The sequence below is a fragment of the Thamnophis sirtalis genome, unplaced genomic scaffold, assembly GCF_051295495.1.
Source record: "Thamnophis sirtalis isolate CommonGarterSnake01/CBP01778 unplaced genomic scaffold, rThaSir2_p1.2 scaffold_11, whole genome shotgun sequence".
In the NCBI taxonomy this organism is placed as follows: Eukaryota; Metazoa; Chordata; class Lepidosauria; order Squamata; family Natricidae; genus Thamnophis; species Thamnophis sirtalis.
This window is the reverse complement of record NW_028261391.1, coordinates 30,091,247-30,113,292: the sequence shown is the minus strand read 5'-3', so window position 1 is coordinate 30,113,292 and position 22,046 is coordinate 30,091,247. Positions and strand designations below refer to the sequence as shown.

The 22,046-nt window shown below is 35.8% G+C and overlaps 1 protein-coding gene across 2 annotated transcripts in view; it reads left to right on the top strand.

The window, feature by feature from the left end:
- Positions 1 to 17,569, top strand: part of GRK7 (G protein-coupled receptor kinase 7) — a 34,309-nt gene extending 16,740 nt beyond the window's left edge. The window contains exons 3-5 of one of the 2 annotated variants that reach the window (XM_087725437.1): positions 7,356 to 7,627; positions 15,477 to 15,759; positions 17,414 to 17,569. In XM_087725437.1, coding sequence (XP_087581563.1) covers positions 7,356 to 7,627; positions 15,477 to 15,759; positions 17,414 to 17,563 — 705 coding nt within the window. In that variant the 3' untranslated portion in view covers positions 17,564 to 17,569. Of the gene's footprint in view, positions 1 to 7,355; positions 7,628 to 15,476; positions 17,170 to 17,413 lie in introns of those variants that run through there. The other variant, XM_014057422.2, reaches the window with a different exon arrangement.
- Positions 17,570 to 22,046: the final 4,477 nt, after the last annotated feature.

Genomic DNA, 22,046 nt, shown 5'->3' with positions numbered 1-22,046 from the left:
TTTAGTATTGGAGATATAATTTGGAACTTGGGGAATATGCATGCATTGTCTGCATTTGTTCTATTTTTGCTCCATTTGGGGCTGAAATGTTAGGAATGTTACTGTGAGTCCAGACTGATCACTGTAGGTAAAAGATACATACGTTTTTATTGGCTGTACATTTATTTGGAGTATATCGAATACTTGGAATATACAGACAGCCAGAAGTTTTGGACTTTTTATACTTAGGGGATGTTTAAAAATAATTATATAATACTGGACAGTTACTTTATATCTAATGTGCAGCAATGTTGTTTGTAAAATATTTAAATTCATCCGTTTTGACGAAAAACCAACTTTTGTGATTTTTATGACATTTGCTTGCTATTTATTTTTCAAATATCCCAACCTCCTCCTATTAAGGTTTTATCATGTTTTTAAAATAGCTTAACTGTATAGTTTATTTTTTTCTTAGCTTGATACAGTGTAAGAAAGTTAGTGAATGGAAAAATACAATACAATAACAGAGTCAGAAGGGACCTTGGAGGTCTTCTAATCCAACCCCCTGCCTGGGCAGGAAACCCTATACCATTTCAGACAAATGGCTATCCAACATCTTAAAGACTTCCAGTGTTGGGGCATTCACAACTTCTGGAGCTGTTCCACTGATTAATTGTTCTAACTGTCAGGAAATTTCTCCTAAGTTCTAAGTTGCTTCTCTCCTTGATTATAACATAGAGCAAGTGGCAGCACCTACCTGACATTGGTTGATCTTCCCAAAAGCTGAGCAAGGCCTACTTAATAAGTGGATGGGAGACCAACAGGAAATTTCTCAGTCTTTTATAGCTATATCCATGACTGGGAAAAATAAAAGAAAAGCAACATCCTGAAGACAACTCTATAGATGTGTCCCCATAGTCACTATGAGTCAAGCTCAATTTGAGAAAATATTTATATTTACATAAAATAAGATTAATAGGTAGAAATCATGAGTGGGCAAGTGTATTTCTAAGAACATATTTGCGGGGGGGAGGGGACTTTAGAGCCCATGCAGTCACAATTACTGAAAACCATAAAGGGAAATTGTAGCGTGATCCCAAACATAGCTTAAAGGTTACACATAATTTTAAAAGCATTTTCCTGTGCAGAAACTCTTACAAACAGAGAGATGAGGAGATGAATACTGCAACAGAAAGCAAACACTGGACCCTTGAAGATATAGAGAATTTGCAGTTTTTTCTCCCCAGACTCGAGTATTCAGGGACAGGGGTTGAAAAAAAAACACAGATGCTTGGAGCCTCGACAGGCCAAATCAAGATCTCAAAGTAATGTTCCAACGGAATGCCTAACCAAGGGGATAAAGTGTTCTGGCTGCAACAGTTTGCGGCTTGCTTTCCTGCTCTCACTAATGGTCTCAATAAGCCTGCCAGGCTCAGTTGTGGGCTGTGTTGTCAGCTCTTACTAGTGTTGTCTCTGGCACCCTTTCTTCCCTCCTGATGTCCCATCATGAGAAACCAGCTTTATTTCCTGCCTGATCAGTATGTTGCTTCAAGGCCAGGGAGCTTAGAAGGGTGGGGTAGTTTGTTTGTACCGGCCTGATAAGGGTAGTTCACTTTTCCTGGTCTTTAATTTTCTTCTTAACAACCACTGGTATCTGCTGTCTTCCTCATCTTTATTCTCCAACCTCCACCTCTTCTCCTTCATTAGAATTGTCTTAATGCTCAGCTAAGCACTGAGACTACAAATACCTATTCAAGCTTTTCCCTTCCCAAGAAAGAAAGAAAGAAAGAAAGAAAGAAAGAAAGAAAGAAAGAAAGAAAGAAAGAAAGAAAGAAAGAAAGAAAGAAAGAAAGAAAGAAAGAAATATAATCGTAATCTAATACAGTAAAGATAACCTGTTTTTCTAGAAAGTAGAAAATCAACATACCTTTATTCAGTGTGATTATGGTTTGCTTGAGTGATAAGTTTAATTCCTTTTCACATAAGCATAGAGCCTTTATTGCTTTATTGAATTTAGTGTTTTTTTCATAGAAAAGCAAGCAACTACCCTCCAAATATTTTGTAGTATAGATCCCATAATCTTTTGCCAATAGCTATGCTAACTGAAATTGTATGCCAGAACAAGAGAAGGGCACTAAATTCCTATATTCTTAGAATGTATTTTTGGTATTCCTCAGTTCATCAGCAAGTTCTTCTTGGGTCAATCAGAGTTGAATGATCCCACCCCAAAACTATACCTTATAATTCAAAATCTGATATGTACTTACAAACTCTGTATCTTTTTCAGTTTGTGAATCTCTCAGTTTACTCTTGCTATCTGGGCTGATTCATCAAATGCACCTCTAAATCTTTTTGTGAAGTTCTGGTAATTATTCTCTGATTGCCTCAATGAGGGGCACAATCCTTTAACTGCCCTTTTTTTCAGCATTCAGATCAAAATACATGTTGACTTCATCTGTACAGAATGTTGTTGGCCAATATGTCTTAAACAATTCACACAGACTAAAATCAAGTCAGAAAATTGTCTTAGATTCCTTCAAGTATCTATGGCAAACTCCTATGAAAGTGAAAGAATATCAGTGGGGCTGCATGTTTTATATTGCTCCTGGGGCAAGCCTTGTCTGAAATGCTGTAGTTGTACCATAACATTATTCAGATTTGTTATCAGTATATACATTTGCTCTTCTATAACGATGTTTCAGCGAGTTGTTCTGTGTACAGTAGGGTGCACTGAGAATCTGATATCATCTCCCCAATGCAAAGCAGGGTTCAATGTCTCTCTGAATAAAGAATAGTAATGATGGGTCCTTCATATTCTCTGAGTGTGATTGTTTTCTTTCAGACATTTCATTGCCCCAACTAGGTAACATTATCAGTGCTGGTAAGGAGTGGGGTTTGCTCTCAGTTTACGTTCTGGATGCTTGCCCTGTCTGTGTTGCTGAGAGTGGTCTTGGATGTTATTTTGTTGGGCTGTTTATTGTTAGCTTGTTTGACAGTCCCTTGATTGGGGTATTCTTTACTTCTTGGTTGTTGGTCTGATGTTAATCTTGGAGTTAATCTATGCTCATCTAGGTGTTGATTGCTGGTAGAGCAGTATTTTGGTCTTTTTGTTCCCTTTTGGGTTGGTTGATTGTCTCTTTTGCATAGTATGTCGATAGTGTTTATGTTTATGTGTTTAATGATGGCTAATTTGTCAGAATGCCAGACCTCTAGAAATTCTCTAGCTTTTTTGGACTTGTCTTGGTTTAGGATGATCACAGTCTATGGTTAAGTCTGTTCTTGTGTTCTGAAATTAAAGAGTTTTCATCATGTCTTTTGAGTGCTGGCTGGTGTTTATGGCTGCGTTCTGCCAGTTGTCTGTCTGTTTGTCCTCCATTATGGCTGTTGCAGTTATTACACTGTATGTTGTAGATGACTCCTGATTTTTCTTCTAGGACTAGTGGAACTTTTGATTTACTTAGGATCTTTTGGAGGGCTTCAGTTGGCTTGTGTGCTACGCTGATTTCAAGTAGTTGTAATAGTCTGTTGGTGGTTTCTGAACAATGAGCCTTTCAAAGCTGATGTCAGCCCTTGAGGTAGGCAAGGTCAGAAAACAAACACCACAAGAACCAGAATCTTGAAAACCTGACAAGAGAATCAACACAGGATAATCCTGAGTTTCTTTTTTCACCCTGTCCTCTCTTTCAGGGCTCAATTCATGTTTATGTAACCCTCTTGCATTCCTCTTTCAAGGTTATTGATACGCAGCTCTGCAGAAGATTAGAAGTGAAATGGTAGATTATTGCATTTTATTTGGGGGTTAAGTATATACATTGTACACATACACATCCTTTACTCAAAAGGATGACACATTTAAATAGGATTTAAAACTTAACAGCTCCTTTACTATATTTTCTCCTAATAAACACTCTTTCCATTTTAACAATAAGGTATTTGGGGAAGAACTATTCCTCTTTTTAGATGAGTATTGCGTGTAGACACACTTCTTAATGTGAAAGAAATGTGGAAAATACACCTTGCTGTTGTGATGGATTAGGCAGTTTTTCCTGCAACGGAATTAGCTAGTGTGATTCTATAAGCAGCTTGACAGTTAGCTGAAGAATATTTATTATGTTAAAAAGTTGCTAAATGCAAGTAGTATTTTGTAGCAAGATGCCCTCAGTTTTCCAAAATTTTGTTTCAAATATTTCCATTTGTTTGTCTGTATGTATCACACTTTTACACTTTATTCAGGTTGTCTTTTAACATATCAATAATTCCCCATGGTATAAATTACGTTAACAGTTATTCCTTTTAAGATTGTTATTGAGCTTCCATCGCTGATTACAAAAGGCAAGAAAAATACAAGTATAGGTAGTCCTTGATTAACATAGTAATGGTGATCAAAAATAAATCAAGATGGCCATATGTTGAGGCACCCATGTGACTGGACCCAATTTTATGACTTTTTGCAGGAGTTATTAAGTGGATGTGGTGGTTGTAAGCAAATCAGTGTATCCCTATGAGCTGGAAACTGGCAAAAAACATAATAAATATAGTCATGTGAACGCAGAAATGCTGCAACCGGTCACCAAGCTGAGCTGGTTGCTAAGTGCCTGAGATTCAGTCGTGTGGTCACAGGAGTTGTGCAGTCATCAGAACTCTGGAACCAAGTCATAAGTAACATTGGGGGGGGGGGGCATCATAACTTCAAACAGTCACTAAGTGATTGGTTGTTAAGCAATGACTACTTGTATTAATTTGCTTTTCTGTAAGGAAAGCAGAGTGCTATGAAATCATGTAATATGTCAATGAGAAATAAGAGATCGGGATCCCTTAGAGCAGAGCTCCAAACCTGCAGGCCATGGACCACATACAGCCCATAACATTCTCAGATGTGGCACAAACCACCTTAATATTCAGTTTAATGTGTGTTTAAAATACATTATTTAATGTAAACTGGATTAAAATATATTTCACAAACATTTAACTAAATAAAATAAAAATATAATAAAACATAGATAAAACTGCATTTTATAACTAAATAATAACTTTAGTCATTGGTCAGCAAAACGTGACTTGTGAGGAGTCCTGCACAAGTTGCCACCTCAGTCTAACTGCAGCAATGAGAATTTCTTGGCCCTGCCATGGCACAAGCCATACAACAAGAGCAGCTTCACGTGATGGGTGATTCCACTCGGTCTGCCTTCCAGCAGCCTCAAGGACCCTAAGCAGCTACAATTGAGCCAAGACTGCAAGCTTCTGTCTCTTCCCTATATTGGGAACCGACCTATTTCCAACCCAAGAGCCTCCAGTGCACAAAAGACTGCTTCTTTCTACAAAATAGACCAATTTAACTTTTCTCTTTCCTTCAAAACAGGTTGAATTTCCTTCCTACCTCTAAAATAGGTTGAATTCATGTCCTTCTTCCTTTAAAAAAAAGTTTAGTAATTAATATTCATTGAGGTCCAGGCTGCAATATGTCCATGATTGTTGTTAACTTTAGGAAATATTCAATTTTAAAATTAATAATAATTAAAGTTTTACAAGGTTGAGAATACATTCAGAGAAGAAGGAAAGAATGGGCAAAAATAAAGAGAGAGCGCAGCCTACAGTATGTACTCATGGATAAAACCATTTATCGATAGGGTGACCCTTGAAGTTTTTGTATGTTTTAATTTTCGCAATTGGATTATCTATTTATGGTAGATTTCTAAATGGCATTTTGGTTAAAAATTTGAGGGTCAGCTTATCTGCAGATGGGTTTATCCAGGGGACCTCAAATCCCAGTCTGCAGACTGGAACCTGTCCAAAGCCTATTGTGAACAGGCTGTGCAAGTGGTGGGTAAGAACTAGATTGCAATCACAAAACCATCTTCCCTCCCCCCACTGCCACCACTGTTGCTGCCTGTCCATGAAACCAGAAAGGTTGGGGACCATTGGGTTTATACAGGTACTTTTAAAAGGGAGAACAAAAAAACTATCCTATATAATTGTGTAAAATCCCATCTGTGGATAAACCAAACTCAATGTTTTTTAGCATCTTAAATTGTCAGTTTATTTATGAGTATGTACAATAAATGCTTTTTGTATGATACTTTTTTGTAAATTTTTCTTTCTTTATAGTATCAAATTAAAAGAAAAATATTTTTAAAAGCTTGGAATTATTGATTGCAGTTATCAGCAATTAATACATTTATATGTATAATTTTTTGGCAAACATGTGTGGGGCCAGTTTGTTATTTTGCTGAAAGTATCAGACTAGAAACCAGGGGTTGGTGTTTTCTAGTCCCAATCTGGGTGTGAAGCCAGCTTGGTGGTGGTGGTGGTGGTGTTGGAACAATTCCTCTCTCTCAGCCTGGGGAAGAAAGAATTGCCAAGTCACTTCTGAAAAAGACTGGCAAGAAAAGTGAAAGGGGCAATTTCCAGGAGTTCAACATTACTTAAAATCACAACTTTCAAGCATGTATAGTATGTTCCATACTGTGTATATTTCCTAGTTTTGATATTTTAAGTAAAATATATATAAATATTTGAACATGTATTATTGTATGTATTTACAATTTACTCATTCTTATACTATGGCACACAAAGTTGTACCTGGTTCAGGAAAAGCTACACAAAACAATGTTTTGTCCAATCATAGGTTATCAGAAATTAGAGGGAATATTGCATGGAGGTGGGATAGGAGGTGAGGGGCTGCTCCCCATGATAATCTTATGCAAGTTTTAGTGGCTCTCATTTATCTCTGAGTCTAACACCAATGTCTTAGAGAGGTGGGTGAAGTTTCCACTCCCTGCCAATAGCTTTGGTTAACATTACTAGGTTTCCTGCAATGAGAAATCAGCACTGGGTGACCCAAATAGGAGAAGCTTACTTCTCCAAGTTTCTCTGCACAACTCTGTTCTTGGTCACTGGGAAGTGGAGTGAACTTGGCTTCCCCTGTTCTTTCCAGTGGTTTGGTGAAATCTGCTAGATTCCCTTTGCAAGAAACATGTTTTTTGTAAGCAGACTAGTAAGAGACAGAAACCTCATTTATTTTTTTCAGCTCGGGCGAATGGCCTATGTGGGGGGGGAAGACAGAGAGAAAGAGTGTGTTTGCGTGTGTGTAAGGGAGAGGGAGAGGGAGAAGGTGGGAGAGAGGGAGAGGGAGAGATAATTATATACATGTGCAGTACCCAAAGCTACAAATGTTATCCACCACTTTTTAAGCAATCATATGTAATAATATTTTTGAGATTACTTTGTCAGAAATTCTATGACATGCCTGAGTCAAGATATTTTATTTCATGACTAATATGAAGCTTTGCGGGAGTAATCAAAGAATTGTTGCTTCTCATTCAAAAGCATCACTAATTAGGAATACTCTTCATTAAAACTATTTTATGTTGTCACAGGCTGGAACTAATGGATACATGGCTCCTGAAATCTTAAAGGAGGAAAGTTACAGTTATCCTGTAGATTGGTTTGCTATGGGGTGCAGTATTTATGAAATGATTGCTGGTCGAACACCATTCAAGGATTTCAAAGAAAAAGTTGAAAAAGAGGAAGTTAAAAAAAGAACCCTAAATGACGAAGTGCAGTTCCAGCACCCTAATTTTGATGAACCAATAAAAGAAATCTGCAAACTCTTCTTGGCAAAGACTCCTGAAAGTCGTTTAGGAAGCAGGTATCATTTTTTCCTCTTTTGATTGGGTGGTACTGCCATAATTTTTTAAGGAACTGAAGTTCAAATGTCAATACTGTAGAATTTTCTAAGACTGCTTAAGCTAAAGAGCTAAAATCTGTCTGGGTGTAAAGAAAATCTAACCACAATAATCCCCTTCTCCCTGGTTGGATTACTGCAAGGCATTGTCCACAGCTGCCCTTGAAGGTTCCTGCACTGCTTCTGTTACGCAGAATTTTGTAGTCAGGATTTTAGCTGCTATAGATAATTTTATTCACTTCAGATTTGCTTCCAGATTTATTCCAGATTTTAATACTTATTGCAAAATCATAAATGCCAAGAGTGTCTCTTGTCATATTGGTGTTTCCATATCTTAAATCTGGTACAAGTTCTTGACAGCCTGTGGATTAGCAGAAATTTCTGCAAAACGTGAAGTAAGTTTTGACAATTGACTGAATCTGCACCTCTAAACCATCTGTTAAAACCTGCCTGCCCTAGGCCTATTTAAGGAGAATAATTGATGGATATTTTCCGACTGGCAAATACTTATTGAGGAGGGAGGGAAGCAAGAGAAATGTACTAGTTCATTTTCTTAACATAAACCATGCACAATAAAGAGCAGCACCATTTGGTTGTGTCATTCCTGTTACATCAGGGGTCCCAACCACCGGTCTATGGACTAGCACTGGTCCACAGTATGCCAGAAACCGGGCCATGGAAACAAGCGAAGCTTCATCCATGGAATGCAAGCAACACAGTATACCATGCCTCTTACGTCCATGGAAAAACCTCTCTCCATGGAACCAGCCCCTAGTGCCCAAAAAAAATTTTTTTTGGGGGGGGGGACTGTGTTATGGGATAGGGATCTACAGTGGCAGCAGCACATTTTATGCCATTCTGCTTTTTTTTTTTGCCAGATCAAGTATTGGCAAATAGCATTTTACTGAATTTTTGGGAAGAGAGAACACATAGGAGGATCTGAGAAAATAGTGTTGCTTGGTTCTTGTTGAATGTGGACCTGGAGAAGCCCAGGTTCAGTTACCTATCGAACCACAGAGTTTATTGGATCATTTGGGGTCAACTTTTCAGTCTTAGTTCCATTTCTTGCAGGGTTCTTGTGATAAAATATGATAAAATATTCCCCACAAGCAGTGGTAGATTAAGGCTCACTGGTGCCCTAAGCAATGACAAATCTTGGTGCTCCTCTCCTTTGTACATATGGTACAAATCTTCATTGTTTTTTTTTTCTTACTCAACTTTGTGATGCTCCCGTGGGTCTGGTGCCTTAAGCACGTGCTTAGTCTACTTAATGGTTAATACACCACTGCCCACAAGTGCCTGCCTGCCCTGAGTTCCCAATTGAAAAGGCAGTATGTAAATACGATAAATAAAAAAAACCCACCACATTATGGTGAAAATTATTGAATGACCATAATTTCAGGTATGACATTCTGAAATCTCAGGTATGACATTCAAGTAAGTTGGCTTGGGGAAAAATAAGAATATTGGAAAAGAAGCATATTGCTTTTGGATATATAATGCTAAGTAATTTCACAGAACCAAAATCTGTTATTAAAATCATAGAGTCAGGGAAGACAAGATGTTGGTCTTTGTGCACTAGTTACAAAGGATTCTGTCCTTATATGCAATTTAAACTTTATTTAAAGTTGAGCAGAACATTGGGATTTGAGGAAGAATTCTTAGGAAAGAAAGGTGGCTGGCATTTTATGTATCTCAATTCAAGTATTCTTTTTATAAATGAACACAGTAGCTGTGCTAAGCATGGTTACTAGGGATAAGCCTGAAGAGATTATATAGCCTGCAGGCCAAACTGCAGATTCACAGTTCACTTCATCACAACCGAGACATGAATCAGAGACTCCAACCCTCTCTCTGTGGGATATAGATAAGATTTGGAAAAGGCCTAGTTTCCATCATTCCATCATTTGGAATATCAAAGAAACTGAAGTAATCCAGGAACACAGAGGCAGAAGAGCATTTGTTCTGTAGAAATATAGTATATCCAGGAATTAGATTTTGCTCTCTGTTTTCTGCATTGTATGAAGTTCCGTGTCCTTTACCACTCTGAACAAGTTACAAAATTGGGTGTTTTGTTTTCAGAAATATTTTAGTCTGTGTTCCTAAGAATATTTCTTTTCTTTAGAATTTAGAATTTATTGTGATTTTAATAATAGTTTAAAACAGAATTTGGGAAGAGTGCTCTTTATCTGATGGAACTTCATCTTCTGCTTTTTTCTTCTTCTTTTTTGTGTTGTTTGCATTGTTTACATTTTTATCATAGTTGCTAGCCACACAAGAGTTGTGTACCAGGGCAACCATATGTATCTTTTAAATAAATAAATATAGCTGTAGCAGAACAGATTAGGCTTGCCTTGAAGGCTGGTGGTGACAGCAGTACTAAGGTGCTACTTCAAAGCAGGAGATAAATCATGATTCTGATTCTCATTTTCATTCTGCAGGTCTGCCCTACTACAAAGCAATGTTAAACTAAAAAGAGCTTTTTTGTGGTGCTAATTTAAGAATAATGGATAAGAATTGTGAGAAGGGGGACAACGATACTTTTCAAGCATGCATATTGCATGTTGGGTGCTTTGGTTATGAAATAAATGAAATAAGTATCAATGTTTGGTGTCAGATGTTCACTCAGATCCTCTATATTTCATTGGATTTTTATAAAGCTCTGATATTGGTAAAACTACACAAAAATTCAGACAATCCAAAAGAGGGATTTTCATAGAACAGTATAGAACCTTTTAAGAGTGATGGTAGACTGCTTCAAATGCCAAATAAAATGGCTTATAAATATTTAAATAAATATATTCTACTTGAAGGGCAACATTTTTCATATAAATAAAAAGTTTATTCAGTCAGAGATATAATAATATATTTATGGTTACATTCTTGTGTCTAAAAATTAATGTTTGGTGTACCAGCATTTCATAAATCTATGCCTTCTACACTGTGTAGGATACCTCTCCCAGCTCACTGGCCAATGTTAGGTAGGGCAAAAGTTAATTTTAATCTAATTTTTAAAGTCCCTTAAAATGTAAACTTGAAAATAAAATTTTTAAATGAAATAAGAAATCCATATACAATAAATTGTGTCTGAAACAGTTGTGAACTATAGTCAAATTTTAAAAGTCCTGAACAAAAAGCAGTGTAAAAGTCCTAGAAATAAATACAATTAAAAGTTGGAAAAGTACATAGGTAATATATTAATTTTTTAAAAATTGTACAAGGAAAACATTGGGCATTGTTACGAATAAGACAGCCAAACCCCATCTCTGATGAAGGAGCTTTAAAAACATAAGAAACAATCAATCTAAAGAAAAAAATGAATAAATTTTGTAATACCTGTTTTTAATGCTGCCCTATATTTTCATTTGCAAAATATTTCCAATTACTCAATAAAATGACATAGATACATTTTGATGCCTGCATGTTTTAGATCCTTTACCTTTTGCTAGAGTTCATTTAATGTTGTATTAACCTCTAAAGGATCGGGGAATTGTCTTGCAATAATTATTTGTGCAGATGTTTTTCATGCTGCTGTTGATACTGCCAAATGTGCTGCTTTAGCGTTCTTTACCAGTTGTGATCTTTCCATGTCATGGCAAAGAGGTTTTGCTTAGCCCCTAAGGATTAAACTGTCTTTCAAAGCCAATGTTGGAGCAATTGGTGCAAGCTATAATGAAACCCAAGGAAATGCTGGAATTAAAATGCTGATTGAAAATACTAACTGAAAAGCACAAATCTCTTAATCAGCATAATTAATAATTTGAACTGGGCTATTTATTTATCTGTTAAATTTATATTATTATTCTTTGCCAAAAATAACACCCAGCATGGCTAACAAGCAAAATACAGATGAAAACATTAAAATATTAAAATAAATACACTAAAACTGTGATTGAATGCACTAATTAAAAAAATAAACAGACCTCTCAATTAAAAATCAACAAGCAATACCAAACATTTCTTGAGGTATGCAGAAGATAACAGAAAAAAAGAAAAAGCTGGCTTCCTCTGGCTTGAATTCTTATTCTCATAAAATGTGGGTCCCAAACAGATAGTTTTTATGGGAACCTTAAATCCTGCATACAGGAGATGTGGGCTTCCAATGAGTTTACACCCAAAGTGAATAGGATATAGACTTTTTCCCCCATTTTGTACAGAAACAATCTGATAGCCACAAGTGTTATACAGCATCTATCGAACTTCAACAATGGCATGCTTGTCTGTCATTTTCTTTTTATTGCCACTATATGTAAGATACTGTGATAAGGGTGGGGGGGAGGCATTCATTGTATATTGGAGATAGCAGAAAACCTGTCTAAGGTTGCTAACTAGAGATATTGTTCAAGAACAACTTTATAAAGATTACCTTAAGATTCTGGTAAGGTCATTGAGCCCTTGGGTTATCTGTTTAAGTATGCATTGCATAAGTTAAAGCTTCTTATAGGCAGCTTTAATTTGCACACTTGACCCGCTAAAAAGGTTCTGATTAACAGCAAACATCAACAATCCAAGAGTCATAAGAGGTGAACTATTTCATCTCTTAGGTCCAATTATGTAAGTTTTGTAGAACTAGATTTTCCATCAGGGCCATACAAAAAGAAACAGATCACCAATCAGAAAGAAGCTGAAAAATATTTCCTTTCCTTTCCTCATGTGTATGAAGAAAACCATATGTATAGGAGCTAGAATCTGATACTAACAGGTTAATCCATGAAGAATTGGATTCCACTTTTCAAAATTAATTTACAAACGCAGTGTGACAGCTAAAACAACAAATGAGACCAATTAAACAATGGTTTCCAGCAGCTTATTTAGTCATTATCTGGAAGGCTAAATGCGATCAATAAGTATTTGTCAGTTTCTGACAGACTATATTAGGCCCAATATACTGTCCAAAGAAAAGCATTATTTTTGTTGGGGCAAGCATTGAGAAGGCTATGTTCCAAGAAGATGCTAAGAGGTAGCATTTGAAAAAGATTGTGTGAATCTTTTGCAGAAGACATTCCCTAAATATTTTTGCTAATATTGAGAAATATTGAACTATTAATATTGCTAAGTGGGCTAAAAAAATCTAATTATACATACTATGACTTAGTTTATCTGAAAATCAACAGCCATTCACATAAATCTAATATATTTAATTAACATATTAGAAAGATCCAGTGCTTGCTGACCCACAACATTCACCTCCCAAACATCTCCAGAAATGATTGCTAATGAAATTTTTTGCATCTGTATTGAAGAAAGTTGGAAGTTATTCTTTATTTCTTTTCATTTTTCTTTGTTCCTTTGCACTTTCCCTTCCCTTGTAAATAATGTTTGTTTTTTATTTTATCTTTTGCAGAACTGTAGTAAAATATATATTTTATTTGTGCCAGAGAACAGCTGAACAGACTTTAGTACATTCATTTTCTAACCACTCGGGTTTTTTGAGAAAACATACAGTGTATTCATGATGAAGTTAAATAACTGGGTTAAGTTCACCCAGAGTTATCTTGGCCTGATGTGAAAGTACCTGAGATTTTTTTTAAAGAAATTATAATTTTCTAGAAGCTGGTGTTCTAGAAAATATAATTTCAATGGTTTTTTTCATAGTTGATCATAATAATTAGAAGTAATATGAAAAAGATAGTTATAGTGCTAGTAAAATGGTAAAAAGTGCTTAAGGATTTCTTTTCAAAATATTTACCAATCTGCATTTTTATTAAATAAAAATATAAAATAAATCTGATAATTAATCTAGCAAATGAATTAAACATTAAAGCTTATTTATGGGCTAGTTCAGTAGGTGATCAAGCCAAATATAGCTTATTTAACAAACTAAATAAATTGTAACTTAGTAGGCATGAGTGAATCAGGGATTCGACTTCTCAAACTATTTAAATATGTTTCTGGTAGAGGTCTATCAGAACTCTAACAATTGTTAACAAATAAACATAGTTTAGCTATATTCTCCTTTATCATGTTGCTAGGTGACTCTTGTACATGCATACAAAGGCCTAGTGGTGGTGCTCAAATGTCAGTTTCTAGAGAAAGTGATGGCCCTTGAGTTTCCTTTAAGAATTATTCCCTAACACAGCCTGCTGGCACATAACTCATAAAAAAATGTCAATAGTCTTGGCTGTCTGAACTAGAGTACCTGTGGGTTATGAAATAGGAATTCAAGATTTTATAGCTGGGCACTGAATCTAATTTTGGAGATTGTGTTTTTAATCACATCAGCATTACAAAAAGAAGGAATGCATAGATATTTACACATATTCTTTTATTTTACATGATTACGTTCACAGAAAATCATGTCTTTTAATACTATTCAGTGGCAAACAGGTTTACTGCCTGTTTTAAAATACTTTTTTTCTCCACAAGTAGTAAAATGCAATGTTTGGAGTCAATTCTACATCATTTTATTTATTTTGGAATTTATGTATATGCACATTTTTGAATAGCGTTCAGGATACATTTGCACCATCCAAGGTAAACAAATGAGCTTCTTTTAAATTAATTGAATTTATTTAACATGTGTTGTCCAACCCCAAATGAATCTCAATCTCTCACAATATAACAAAAAAAGAAAGATAAAATATAACAATTCAAAACAAAACCAGAAAAACAAATAAGTTTAAAGCTGATAAAGAACAAGATGACTGAATTTTACCAGTAATAAAACTTAAAAGAGGCTCTATCATCCCAGTCCAAAGTCTTGGACAACCCTATCAGAATGGGAGCTATCCAATAGAAGCAAAGATAAAATAGGATGACAAAATGACATACAAAATGACGTGACACATTCAAACCCTTTTGGTTATCGGCTATGCAAAAACCACAGGGGGGCAAATAATTGCACCCCCACCCCGATCCCCTGTAGGACTTTATTACAGCACCTTGAATTGGACCAAGAAACAGATTGATAACAAGTGCAGCTCACAGTTTCTTCACTCGGTCAACAATCACGCCAGATTTAACTTTCTTACCTATACATTACTTACTTTTTAAAATATAATTTAATTCCTTTGAGATTATACCCACTAATACCACAGTGGCTGAGGAAGATAAAAATTATAGTCCACAAGATTATAAACAAGAAATATTTTTGCTAGGCATAACACCTGAAAAGTATGATAAAGATAAAAATATGATACTTATACTTAATATTACATGTCTTGACAGCAGCAAGAATTGTATTTGCACAGTACTGGAAAAATGAGGAAACACCTAAAGAGGATGATATTTTTTTTTAGATTTCGCAGAAATGAACATACTGACATTAAAAAGAAAAGAAAAAGAAGATACATGGGACTTGTTTTATAAATGGTTGGGCAGTAGAGGTAGAAATTAGGACTAGAAAAAGTATTATTGTATACAAATAAATTGATCCAGACAATACACTGTTTACTAAGCACTTATGTATGTAATGTGAAAATGTATAAATAAACTGTTAAAAAATTATAGTCCACAAATCACCAGTTGAGAGAAGGCTATTATATTTTTTTCTTTAATGCTACTCAAGTTATCCACAGACAAAAAAGCTAACTAATGAACACTAGACATTCTTGGCTAAAGGAGATCTATCAGTGTGTGTGTGTGTGTGTGTAAAAATGTATTTATCAAGTATTGTTGCCCAAAGAGCTATTAAAGCTTCTAATTTGGAAAGTAACAGAAGGCCTCAAACTTAATTAATTAACAAATCTTTGATTATTTCTTTCCAATCCCAGTTGTAAACCCACTTGTATGATTAGTACATGCTTGAATATAAATCTGCTTTATAGGACTAGTTTCCTCCTATTTGAACTACTTTTTTCTTGTTTTGTTACAGGAATGATAATGATGATCCCAGGAAACATGAATACTTCAAGTCAATAAATTTTCACAGGCTGGAGGCAGGTCTTATTGATCCTCCCTTTGTGCCAGATCCATCAGTCGTCTATGCCAAAGATGTTGCAGACATTGCTGATTTTTCTGAAGCTAAAGGAATTGAGTTTGATGACAAAGACATTGAATTCTTTAAGAAATTTTCTACTGGTGCTATCCCAATACCCTGGCAAGAAGAAGTTATTGAAACGGGACTCTTTGAAGACCTGAATAATCCCAACAGAGTAATTGAAGTTGACTCCAAATCTGGAATTTGTTTACTCCTATAAATCTTAAATTAATAACATAAAAAGTGGGCATTCATAATTGAATCTTTCAAGATTTCAAAGGCTCAGAGAAGTTTAACGAGCTGTCACTGACATCATGAAGGAAAGCTGATTAATCTGTCCTTTTCCGTGCTGGAAATTTTATGACAAAACTTCGAGATTCTTTTATAATAGTGAAATAATTTAAGAACTTGTGATGGTTTGTGGACAAACAATCGTAGCTATTAGAACAGAGCACTCTATTTTGGACTATCACTCTTTTATTACAATTCCATAGTAACACAACCTCTTTACAAAATGGACCCTATTCTTACAAAGAACAAAATTGAAATTGATTTCAGTGATGTAGAGAACTCAGAACATTTATTTAAAGTGTTTTCAGGCGCAGAACTATTTAAAAAAGCAGCATGCAATTCTTCAATTTCTTTTCCTTAAGTTGAAAATAAACTTTAGAACTGGTGGGGAAAAGTGGGAAGTTTACAAATAAAAGAGGAAAATATCTGGATCTCATATAAAATGATGTGAATAAGATGGCAATTACATAATAAAACACTCATCTGGAAGAACTAGTTTATCTGCATTGTAGATTTAGCATTAATTTATCAAGGATATTTTTAATACTGATTTCAATTTCCTATCACATTTCTTGATAGGATCTTTTCACATTGATGAAAACCATAGTTTAAATTAAACAACTTGATCACACCAGTTTGTAACTGGTGTTTAAGTAGTCAAATACAAATGGAATAGAAATGTTTATTCAGTGAGCAGTGAATTTAATTCAATTTGTTAACAATGTTTACAAGTGCATTAAAACTTTGCAAAAGAATATAGTTATAGTTGTATACCATAAATATAATCATCTGGTTCTTATAAAATGCTTTGTGAATGTCTCATATCCAAAATCCATTTCTGACATCGTGAAACTAGCTTGTTCAGACCAAAGAATGTGCATTAAAAATGTTGGAATTCTTCATTGAGTGTAAGCTATCACACAAATAGCTTGCCTGAGAGTCCATTTCCATGTTTGCACTGGAAATTATTTATAAAAGGAAAAGTTCACTCAATTCACCCTCCCCAATCTCTTAGTTTTTTTTTTAATGGCCTCTCTGCAAAACAAAACAAAAAAATAAAATAAGATGAAAAGAGTTAGATATCTTGGGGGAATTGATGGCTGGAGAATCTGCAGAGCTATACTCTCATGAACTTGAAACAATAAAATACCGGTATATCCATAGTGACGTTTCAGAGTACTTTCCAACTTGTCTCCAAACTTATTATTGCCACTCTGTTTTGGCAACACAAACTTACTGAAATGTTTCTGATTCAATACAACAATTAAGTAAAATAAATACTTATTCCAGTTTATAATATCGTGTTCATCAATTAATTTATGTGGCTGAATTCAGTTAATTTTTCAGTTAAGAATGCATTAGGGCTACATCTCAAGATCCAAAAGGTACACATTAATTTGCATAAATATACATTAATTCTGCATAAGTACACAACATTTTTAGACGTGGCTCCAACATCTTCAGTCTTAGTTTTACTATTTCTTGTCTTCCATCTTTCATAATAGCCTTCTTCAGGCAAAAGCAAAACTTTTTTTTTTAACTTAACAGGGCAAATAATGCTATCACAATTCCTAAATGGTGACCTAAAGACTGTGAGGGAATCTAAAACACCAGGAAGGTTGCAGGGTGAAACCCAAATACAGCAAACAGTGACTCAGGTCAATCTAATTTTTGATATACTGATATGTTAAAGCACTATACAACAGTAAAATATATATAAAATCTATGTCCTTTACTCTTTTTTCCTATTGTGCCCATACACATTCAAGTCAGAATATTTTTAATAAGAATTTGATTTTTCGGGAAATATATTTTCTTTTCTTTTCTTTTCTTTTTGAATTTGAGCCACTCTTCCCATCATCAGCTCACGTAACCATCAACCATGTACAGTATCTAGAATTGAACTGTTGATATTAACTAGTTTGGTAATAAAATATCTGCAAGAAAATGACCAAGCTCAGACAGCACCAAGGACACTGCAGTGTCTAACAAAATCTTATAGTGCAATAAGTTAAAGAAAAGGGTGTTTTGATAAAAAGAGGTACCTATTGGTATAGTACAGGAAAGTACAACAAAGAGGAAGGAGGAATTAGAGTAAAATTATCATGAGCTCTGAATGCCTTACATCACTGAGCTTCCTAAAACATTATGGTTTGAATAGGTAAAAAATGAATGTATATTAAATTCTTTAGTTAATTAAAACTCTACATGTGCTGCTACTTATTTTTAAAATGTATGTTATGGGAGGATCTAAATAAACATTGTCCCATTACATTTTTAGTAGTTCTAAAAAATCATTGGGTCAACCAAATCTACATGAGGACTCTAATATTAACTGAATATTTGGTGCTCTAACTGAACTTTCCTAGTCTGGTCTGACTACATCAGACCAAAATACTGGCAGACAGCATTTTATTCATCTACTGAGTCCTCTTTAGTATTTATATTAATCAATGACAATCTAAATGACCTGATTTTCTCAGCTCTTAAGTTTTCTAGACTTCTTGTTATGTCCTATAATTCTTTCAATTGAATATTATTATATTGGAACATTCAAAATGCGTAACGCTTGGCCTATCACTGAGCTGTATTTAGTCATTATCATTGTCATTATCTGCTTTTCCTGCAGGATAATTTTAGGGTTGGCTCAAGACAGTGAGGATTGGGCAAAAACCCAAGTGACATCTCCGTTCCAACATCTAAACAGAATAGTTCATGATTTTTACTCCAGAAATAGAAATGGGAGAGCTTTCCCCACACATCTAAGTTTTGGTTAAACTAAAGGTGTATTAAGACACCCAACTCTTATCTTTCCCAAAGTGCCACTAGATCTCAGGTTAGCGCTTCCTGATTCATTCCAGTGATGTGCCTTGAACATAGTATGTCTATCATGTTGTATAATGCATTTGTGTTATGTAATAAGGTGTATATTTCAGTCTTTTGGATAAAAAACAAAAGTAAATATGGTAGATTTTCCATTTTCCTCAACCTCTTACAGGTCTAGTATATGATCAAGAAACAATGTGAGAACTCTTCTTGAAATATATCAATATAAGAGTTGGCAGATATTATTCTCCTGACCAGTGGTGGGTTCTGGGAGGTACGGCCTGGTACAGGTGTACCAGTGGTAGCTGGAAACAGCAGCTACCGGAACGATGGCGTATTTGGCCTGACCGCCCACCCGTGTTCCTTACCGCTTTTTGATGCAAACAGGCCAATTGAGTCTGTGTGCACAGCGTGCGTGCCTGTGCAACCTCCACCAAGCAGCTGAGTATTGCTAGGCTGTGGCGTGTGCATGCAAGCACAGAGTGTGTGCCCGATGAGGACGCCCAGCCCTGTCACAGCGTACCAGTTGTGACGGGATCCGGAACCCACTAGTGCTGCTGACCTCTGGTTTGAGACCAAGACTGTATGTTTTTTTTATCTCAGCATATTTTTGACCCTGCACTATCACCATGAAAAAAACGTGTTACATTGTGCTAGGAAAACTGGCAGTACACACCACATTTTAATTGTTGCTACAAGAAATCTGTAATTAGATGATGTTGTAACCTCATTTGGGAGAAGTAAAATTATTAGGCAATTTGCATAGAAGAGGGCAAGGCTGAAAGCCTTATTTCCTTGTTGCATCAAATTTAATGAACCTATGAAATAGTTCCTCAGTGGGACTATCTAAGGTGATGAAATCCCAGCTGAACATGCTTTTATGTTGCTGCATCTTGGAAAAAACAAGCTCACGCATCCACTATTTTGCCACTTGAACTGGCAGGTTTTGTGACAAATAACATTTTATTACAGAGAGTGGGTTTTTTTTAAAAAAACAAACATACCTTATATTTGTGAAATGAATGCTAAAAGCAAGAACGGATTGTCAAAATCCCTTCAGACAACTCAGGGATTAAGACAGTGTTTTTTAGCCTTGACAACTTTAAGACATATAGATTTCAATTTCCTGAATTCCCCATCTAGCCATGCTGGGTTAAAGTCCACACCAGAGGTGGGTTGCTGCTGGCATTACTGCCGGTTTGATGCGCAAAATTTTTTGCTATGCGCCTGTGAGCATTTGCACATAAATAGGTCTGCGCATGTGCAAAATGTTAAAAAATGAAAAAAAAGTAAATTTGTGCAATGACATTTATTCTGCGCATGCGCAGAACCGAAAATCAAGATGGTGCTGCTGAAGGCGAACCGGTTCGGGGGCATGGCAGGCCTGGGTTGCTGCCGGTTCTAGAGACCCAGGCCACCAAACCACTACCAGTTCAGCTAAACCTGTCCAAGCTAGTAGGAACCCACCTCTGGTCTACACATCTTAAAGTTTTACCTTAAAGTATTATGGTAAAATCCTTTCCTGCTTCCTGCTTCCTCTACAGTAGATGTAGATTTGCAATGCCACTCTTTCTTTTTAGAAGTCCCAGCAAGATATTGTGACTTGATGCATATAGTTCTGTTTCCAATTTGGTATCCGATGGCCAATAGGATGTAAAAATTATAAGGGCAAGGATTTTATTTTGTTTTTTCTTTCCTTTCTCCTTTAGAGAACAGGAAGGATTGCTCAGTGTAAAAAACATTGTAATTAGGGAATTGAATTTCAGTGTCTGCTCAGTAAGCTGTACAGGATGTTTACTGATTCTGATTACCCAAGCACTGCAATAAAAACCTTATAATGAAAGCAATAGCTTAAAGCAGTGTTTCTTAAACTTTTTATCTCTCAAGAGTCAGGACCCATTCCCCCTTTTAATAATTTTGGAAGACCCTGAAAAGAACTTTTGTTTTATGGGTTACATTTATCAATATTTACCAAATTAAAAAAATTAACATTGACACATTCATTTTCAATCAGTTTCAGAAGATGATTGGAGAAGGCACAGAAGGCACGTTTTTCCTGCCCTCTGGGTAGGATTAACATTACTGATCAAAGTAATGCTTTTGCAATACTCCTGTGATGACTCTGGTCCTTTGTTATAACTTGTTCACCCAGTTAACAATAGTAGAATAAATGTTTAAAAACAGCAGTGATTGAAATGGATGATTGAATTATGTTTTCTCAGTGGAGTTTTGTAAAAACATGCTAGAAAGATGTGCTAGATATATCATCTAACTGATTCCTTACAAATAGAGAAATCAACTGCATTGTCTGCATTTTTGCTTGCCAGCTCTTGTACTGACACACATTATGTGTGGGTGAGGTCTAGCAAAACCAGCTTAAGCAATAGCATTAAGCAATCCTGGATTTTCTCTCAAACAGCACTGCACTCTTAATTCTGCTTTTTTAAAACATTAGTTTTAGTTATAGAGGTAAGTGTAGAGCTAATGAGCAATAGATCTCTTTCACACAACGTTCTTTTAACTGTGGGAATTTCTTGCATGATTAGAATACTGGCCTGCTGTAACTGGTGGGGAAAATGGCAGAGCAAAGGATGAGAATCTGAAAAGTGCTGAAAACATGAAGTAATGAAAAGTCAAGATAAAGAACTCACGTAAAGAGACTGGTAGAATACAAAAGAATACCACCCTACTGGCAAAGAAAACCAAAAGTAAAATCTTCCAAGTAGATATTGGTCTCTAAAATTTGTTTGATGGGGCCTGGTAAGCCCTCACATTTGCGAACTGGTAGGGAAGGTAAGTGAATCCCACCGCTGCACTGGATGAGTTATCACCATTATGCTGATGATGCACAGTTATATATCACTAGGTGAAGTGAGAGATGCTGTGGAGGTTCTTTCGTGGTGCCTGGAGGCTATGGAGGGCTGGATGGGAAACAATAGACTTCAAATGAACCCTGATAAGTAACTGGGTGAGACCTCTAGGAGTTTATCATCTTTGAATGGAGTTGCATTACCCCAGATATGCTGTGTAAGCTGGAGGTCTTCTTGGATTCATGACTTCTGTTTAAGGAGCAGATGGCAGCTGTGACTAGGGGAGTCTTTGCTCAACTCCATGTTGTGCACTAGTTAAACCCTTTCCTGGATAGGGAGTCTCTCTTCAATCACTCATGCCCTGTTTGGACTATTGCAACAAGCGCTACATGGAGTATCTGGAAGCTTCAGCTGGTACACAATGTACTACGAGCTATATGGGAGCACGTGAAACACCTCTGCTCCAGGAACTGCATTGAGTACCAGTTTGCTTCTGAGTCAAAATCAAAGCGTTGGTTGTGACCTAAAACCTCTACAT